This window comes from Penaeus chinensis, chromosome 37, assembly GCF_019202785.1.
Source record: "Penaeus chinensis breed Huanghai No. 1 chromosome 37, ASM1920278v2, whole genome shotgun sequence".
Lineage (NCBI taxonomy): Eukaryota > Metazoa > Arthropoda > Malacostraca > Decapoda > Penaeidae > Penaeus > Penaeus chinensis.
The window spans coordinates 6493481-6500980 of record NC_061855.1 but is presented as its reverse complement, the minus strand read 5'-3'; the positions used below and the strand labels follow the sequence as shown (position 1 = coordinate 6500980).

Below are 7500 nucleotides of genomic sequence, written 5' to 3'. Positions count from 1 at the left end.
ACACATATGTAACACAGAAGCAAAGGTACAGCAAGACAGATATTTTGATGCTGGGCCATGGACATAATACTAAAAGTTAACATCATGAACATTATCTTTATAAAGACTAGGAAATGACAGAAGAGATAAAGGTAGACAATGAACTTGACCCAAGCTTCCTGAAGTGAGAATATGAAAGAGCAGTGCTGGAAGACTAGTGTGAACGGGTGAGCCTGGCACCAGGCAAGGCCCAACCAGCACCACTGCTAACGAGGACAAGTTAGGACGTATCTTCAGAACTTTCACTTGCTTTGGCTGTATCACGCTTCACTTGAAAATTGAAGTTACCAAATGCTGGTGTTCCGATTCCTGCTGCAGCAAGTAGCTCCTCTTGTTCTTCAGGGGTAAAGGGAATTGCACTAATGTCGAAACCAAAGTTTGGTCCAGTGTTGAGGGGGGGTCCAAAATTTACTCCAGTGTTGATGGCGGGTCCAAAATCTGCCCCTGCTATTCCCACAGGATTAAAATTGCCTTGTGGGTTGATGATGGCTAAGGGCACACCAACACCTGAAGGAGTGCCAGGTTGAATTGGTAAACCAACATTAGAAACACCAAAAGCATTACCGCCTTGATTATCTAAACCAAATGCAGCTTGAGGAACAGCAAAGTTAGAGGCATCTAGAGAAGTTCTGCTGTCAACTGTACCCTGAGGGGCACCAGAGCCAAGTGCATCCTGAGGGGCACCAAAAGCAGCTACATCCTGAGGAACACCAAAACCTATTGCACCCAGGGGTGCACCAAAGCCAACTGCACCCTGGGGTGCACCAAAGCCAACTGCACCCTGGGGTGCACCAAAGCCAACTGCACCCTGGGGTGCACCAAAGCCAACTGCACCCTGGGGTGCACCAAAGCCAACTGCACCCTGGGGTGCACCAAAGCCAACTGCACCCTGGGGTGCACCAAAGCCAACTGCACCCTGGGGTGCACCAAAGCCAACTGCACCCTGGGGTGCACTAAAGCCAACTGCACCCAGGGGTGCACCAAAGCCAACTGCACCCTGAGGTGCACCAAAGCCAACTGCACCCTGGGAGGGATCAAAGCCTGTTGCATCCTGAGGGACATCAAAACCTACTGCAACCTGGGTTACATCAAATCCAACTTGACCTAGAGGTGCACCAAAGCCAGCTGCATCTTGAGGAGCACCAAAGCCAACTGCATCTTGAGGAGCACCAAAGCCAGCTGCATCTTGAGGAGCACCAAAGCCAGCTGCATCTTGAGGTGCACCAAAGCCAGCTGCATTTTGAGGAGCACCAAAGCCAGCTGCATCTTGAGCACCAGCGCATTGAGAGCCCAAGCAACTGTATTTTGAGGAGCACCAAAGCCAGCTGCATCTTGAGGAGCACCAAAGCCAGCTGCATCTTGAGGAGCACCAAAGCCAGCTGCATCTTGAGGAGCACCAAAGCCAGCTGCATCTTGAGGAGCACCAAAGCCAGCTGCATCTTGAGGAGCACCAAAGCCAGCTGCATCTTGAGAGGCACCAAAGCCAACTGTGTCTTGAGGAATACCAAAGCCAACTGCACCGGGAGGAGCACCAAAGTCACCTGCAACCTCAGGAGCCCCCAAAACAGCTGCATCTACAGGAGCTCCAAAACCAGCGGTTGCCTGAGAAGCTCCAGAGCTAGGGAAGGCAAAATTTGTGACACCTTGAGTATTTCCGAAATTCGCAACTCCTAGGTTGTTGCCAAAACTAGTTTGCACTTGACCTAAATCATCTCTAAGAGCACCAAAGTTAGCAACAACTTGAGGTGTACCTAAGGCACTTGAAGTGGCCCCAAAGTTAGCAACAATCTGAGGAGCACCAAAGCCAGCTGCTGCTTGAGGGGCACCAAAACCAGCTGCTGCTTGAGGAGCACCAAAACCAGCTGCTGCCTGAGGGGCACTAAAACCAGCTGCTGCCTGAGGGGCACCAAAACCAGCTGCTGCCTGAGGAGCACCAAAACCAGCTGCTGCCTGAGGAGCACCAAAACCAGCTGCTGCCTGAGGAGCACCAAAACCAGCTGCTGCTTGAGGAGCACCAAAACCAGCTGCTGCCTGAGGGGCACCAAAACCAGCTGCTGCTTGAGGAGCACCTGAATCAATTGCAACTTGAGGAGCACCAAAACCAGCAGGTTGAGGAGCTGCAAATCCAGCAGCAGGTTGAGGAGCGCCAATGCCACTTGTAGCTGACGGAGCACTAAAATCAACTAGAGTTTGAGGAGTACTAAATCCAACAGCACTCTGTGTATTATCAAAAGCAGGAATCTGTGATTGAGCGCTACCAAGTCCTGTCTCACCTCGGACAGTGATAGATGGGAAGGGGCTTGGTGTTGAAACACCTTGGAAGCCAGAGGTGCCATGTGATACTCCTGTTACTCCTGCATCTGCAGGTATTGGGGATCCAAATTCAAATCGTTGAGTGTGGAATTCAAAAGCAGGAGTTGTATCAGCAAGACTGACTGCTGGGGGAGCAGAGGTAAATGTCGGGGCAGGGGTTGTAAACGTTATAGCATTGGGAGCAGCAGCTGGAGCTGGTGTAGTGAATGTTTGTGAAGCAGGGGCAAATGTTTGGGCAGATGTAAAGAACGTTGGGGGAGGAGTAGTGAAAGAAGGAGCTGTTGGGATGAAAGGCGGGCCAGCTTGAGTAGGTGCTTGGGCAGCAGGCCTAGGCTGTTCCTGGAAAGGTGGTGTTGGAGGAGGTGGATCACTTTGGGCACCATGGGCAGCAGCAAAGGTAGTGGGGGCAGGAGAAGGGCTATGAGTTGGAATAGGCAGGCCTGCTTGGGAAGGACTAGCAACTGCAGAACCACCTGTTTGGACATCAAAGCGAACAGGTGTTGAGTGTGGTGCTACAGGGACACCATACAAAGTAGATGGATGTGGGGCTGGAGCAAAAGGCTGTGAGGCAACAGCTTGCCCACCAACTGGTGTACCATATTCTGTGCTAGGAGCAGGTGCAGGCTGTGATGCAAAAGCTTGGCCACTGCTGGGTTGCTGTGGAGTAGGTACAGGTGTAGCAGGCTGTGAAGCAACAGCATGACCACCCACTGGTGTACCATATTCTGTGCTGGGCTGTTGTGGTAAAGGCACTGGAGCAGTAGGCTGTGAAGCAACAGCATGTCCTGCCAGTGGTGTTCCATAGCCTGTACTAGGAGCTGGTGCAGGGGCAATTGGCTGTGAAGCAACAGCGTGTCCTGCCGATGGTGTTCCATAGCCTGTACTTGGAGCTGGTGCAGGGGCGATTGGCTGTGAAGCAACAGCCTGTCCTGCCGATGGTGTTCCATAGCCTGTACTAGGAGCTGGTGCAGGGGCAATTGGCTGTGAAGCAACAGCCTGTCCTACCGATGGTGTTCCATAGCCAGTACTAGGAGCTGGTGCAGGGGCGATTGGCTGTGAAGCAACAGCCTGTCCTGCCGATGGTGTTCCATAGCCTGTACTAGGAGCTGGTGCAGGGGCGATTGGCTGTGATGCAACAGCATGTCCTGCAGTTGGTGCACTATATTTTGTACTGGGTCGTTTTGTTGCAGAAGGTGATACAGCAATAAAAGCATGAGTTTCAACTTTTGGTTGTAAGATGACTGGTCTTTTAGTAGGACTGGAGCCAGCATTCACTTGCTTTGGGCCTGAGGCTGTGAAGAAGTTAACATTACCAACTGGGCCAGATGGAGGCTCATACCCAGAACTGCCACTGATTGATTGGACTGTGCCACCTGTCAGCTTGGACAGTATCTGGGCAATAGCTTTCCCGAGAGATCCCGAGGAAGCCTCATCAGCACTTAATGGGACTGCACTGGATAAATCGACATCATTCTTTCCATTGGTAGAAGCAGAGTGTGATGGGGATGGAGTGCCATAGGATTGTGAAGGCACTTGGTTTGGTAGAGATGGTGTTGAAGCTGGCTTTGCTGCAGACCCATCTATAAGGAGGGGATTCTCTGGGACTGGGTAAAAGTATCCTTGGAAGCCAGCTCCAGCTGCTGATTTTACAGCACTACCTCTAACTGCTCCTGAGGACCTAATGCCACTACCACCAAAAGCTGCTGAGGTCCTCAAACCACTGCCTCCAAGTGCTGCTGAGGACCTAACAGCACTTGTGTCAATTATCCCAGCTGGAGGCTTGACTGAGATTCTAATTCGTGGCTTAGCATGTCCTGAAAAGACTGGGAGTCTGCCACCATTTCTTACAGTAAACCCAGGGCGGCCACCATGGGAGCGTGCACGAGAGTTGCTAGAAATGAGGAAAATGTTATCTTCAGATGAATGGTCTCCATTGTTCCTGAGAGGCTTATCGGGTGCTGCAACAGTGAGGCCTGTGTGAGAAGAAGGGGTAAAATTAGATAATATAGTCTTAGGAAATAAGTTCTGTAGCAATAACAGGAAAATTTGTTACACAGTTAAGGACTAAACATCTATCAGTTGTCAGATAAATTAGATATTCTGAAGTTTTACATGACCAGGTGGAGCAATATATGTGTGTAGTTATGGCCTTGAGTCTTGGAGTAAACACCTACCACTTCAGACCCTGGTTGTTACTCAACAGAACTGATTATTTCAGGCTTTTTGTGTACAGGTAATTTTAACCTTTTCCTAATAAGCTTAAAATAATTAAAAACAAAGGAAACCAGTATTAGCCAAACCTAGACTCTTGTAATTGTTGCTCACGTTTTAGAATCTCTTGTTGCATTCCTTACCCTTTGACAAGTTTGGTATTGTCTGCCATGGCAATGCTCGTGATTACTGTAGTCCTAACCTAATTTCACTGATCTCAAACTGAAAGGTTCCTTGAAGATCACGCAAGTTGTGTTCATATAATTATGTTTGTTCATATAAAACGAATGTCATATTTTAATTTGCATTAATTTCAGTCAGATCAAGCCTACTTATATTTCATCCCAACTTTCATTGATATATTGGTAGAAGGATTTTTCCTACAAAGTTAATGTGTTCATGAACAGAAGGTATGTTTTGAAAATAAAATATATATATTTAACATTATAAAGGAAATGATTTCCCCAAGAAAATATCTGATATTCTCATTGGTTTAAGGAAGAGAGAAAATATTGATTAGTTGACTTCTTAGATATAGGAGTTTACTCCTATATCCACACAGACACTGCTCTGACCGCAAAAAAAAGAAAAAAGCCAAAATAGGTAGTACATGCAACATAAGCACGTGTCAGGAACAGTCATGACTGCAGAGTCGGTTAGGTAATAACAGTGATCACACAAATATTCTTTGTTCGGCTGAGACTTTGGCAACAGCCGAAACACATTAGATTTTACTTTATATAGCAGTGGTTCGAGAGTTATCGCAGTCATATACAAAATATAATGCTTAACCCCGAGCTTGACCTTTAGGGTGCAAGGTGATTTTTAAAATCTTAAATTGTTTTTATACGTATTATATGAAAAGAAATACACACACACACTTACACACTCACTCCCTCACACTCTCTCTCACTCACACTCACACTCACACTCACACTCACACTCACACTCACACTCACACTCACACACACATATATATATGGATATATGTGAAAGTACTTAAACTCTGCTCACGCCTTTGTTATTCAGATATTTGAATCCGTAGAATTATGTTTGGACGAAAACACGGTAAGCTGTTTGGTTGTTTTTGAGAGAGAAAAAAGTAAATTTAGCTGAATGATGTTTACTGCATTTCTTGCTGTTTTTGCCCTTCTTTACGTTAGTGACCAGTACCTCTGTGGAATAGAAGAACGTAAACTCGTAGAGCTCCTTCTTTCAAAAGATTAAAGTACTCAACATTTCCCTGTTTTCCTTTGCCCTGTCGACGGGCATGACATGTACGTACATGCCATGCCCACTGTGAGTTTACTTTATTAATTGGTTTTACGCATAGATGGCTACACTTGTACTGACTCACCAATGAGCCAATTACTGCTTGTCTCGCCCGTTAACCCTTTTCCTTGATATACGAAACTATTTTACGCTATATTATTTTGCTGATACTAATGTTTATAACATAAAAAATAATAAAGTAAGCACAGCATTTTCCCATTATGTTCCTAAACACACGCACACATAAACAAGCACACATACGCGTGTGTGCGTGTGCGTGTGCGTGTGCGTGTGCGTGTGCGTGTGCTTGTGCGTGTGTGTGTGTGTGTGTGTGTGTGTGTGTGTGTGTGTGTGTGTGTGTGTGTGTGTGTGTGTTTTGGTCAACAGCCATTCATTCCATTCTCTCCATTCATTATTGAGAGGTTATTTGGCAGAACCATCCTTGCCTGATTGGATGCCTTTCTATTCAACCGCGGTTCAGTGAGCTAACGCTTACGCCACGGCGGTGACTTCCCCTACGACAACTGCGTTTGACCTCTCAAGGCGATATGTCGTTTTCTGGCCGTGAGACAGAGCAGTCAAAGCACAGGCATGTTACAGAGGTGTGTGTGTGTGTGTGTGTGTGTGTGTGTGTGTGTGTGTGTGTGTGTGTGTGTGTGTGTGTGTGTGTGTGTGTGTGTGTGTGTAATGTTTATATATATATGTATGTGTATGTATATATACATATATATGTGTGTGTGTGTATGTATATATACATATATATGTGTGTGTGTGTGTGTGTGTGTGTATAAGTACGTATGCGTGTGTGTCAATTTTCGGTAAATGCCATCAGAATCGCCATCAACTCACCTATGAGCGCCAGGAACAGAAGCTTCCGGCACAACATGACGCCGGTCTGAAAAAAAAGAAGAATGCTTGAGTTGGCGAATTCGGAGAGGGAACGAGACTAACACAAAAGTAAATGTTTTCGTTAGTTTATTAGTGATGTGCGCGTGGTCAGGTCAGGTCAGCTGTGTTTAGTAAGGCTATCTCTGTTTAGTTCAGATTATTTTGGTTGAAAATCCTAATTAGGCATCTGTTTTTAACCTAATTGAGGTTTGTTTGTTTGCCTGAATTACCTGGGAGATTGTATATACTGTATATCTGTCTATCGGCTTTTCCGTAGGATGCATTACTAAATGACTCCGTATGCAGCCATACGTAGCATCAAGAATATTATTGTCGAGGCGGAGAGCCATACGCCACTCTCTAGGTATTTGCAGCTATTATCATCTTTATGAATAGGAGCAACAGGCTGTGGTTTCGCTTGTCATGCCCACGGGGCGTTCAGCGGTGTTTTGAAATTTAGTTAAACTGTTGCATGACTATTCATTGGTCTGAAATAACTTTACCAGATTTTTCGAAATACAATGTGTAAACTTTTGCAATGCGACCTTAAGTTAATATTGTGTAAAAGGTTGTCAAAAGCTACTGGTAATTGCAATTGTAATTACGAGAACATTTCCGCATTATTACTTTATATTTGCTCTTTATTACCATCGGCGATGACAGTTGTCAGATCAGTGTGAAAGTATTTTTGTTACGCCATCTTGCAGTTAATAGATCCGAAGAAAAAGCTCGAGCACCAGCTGTGTCTGCCAGGAACGCCAAAGGTCGGAATGCTAA

The 7500-nt window shown here is 46.1% G+C and overlaps 1 protein-coding gene across 1 annotated transcript in view; it reads right to left on the bottom strand.

The window, feature by feature from the left end:
* LOC125045272 (putative nuclear envelope pore membrane protein POM 121B) overlaps nucleotides 1-7500 on the bottom strand; it is a 12633-nt gene that overhangs the window by 1458 nt on the left and 3675 nt on the right. Inside the window, exons 2-5 of the mRNA XM_047642475.1 lie at nucleotides 6685-6730; nucleotides 1156-4325; nucleotides 290-1117; nucleotides 1-158 (exon numbers count right to left, since the gene is read on the bottom strand). The exon at nucleotides 1-158 is cut by the window's left edge and continues 19 nt beyond it. Coding sequence (XP_047498431.1) covers nucleotides 1-158; nucleotides 290-1117; nucleotides 1156-4325; nucleotides 6685-6721 — 4193 coding nt within the window. The 5' untranslated portion in view covers nucleotides 6722-6730. The remainder of the gene's footprint in view (nucleotides 159-289; nucleotides 1118-1155; nucleotides 4326-6684; nucleotides 6731-7500) is intronic.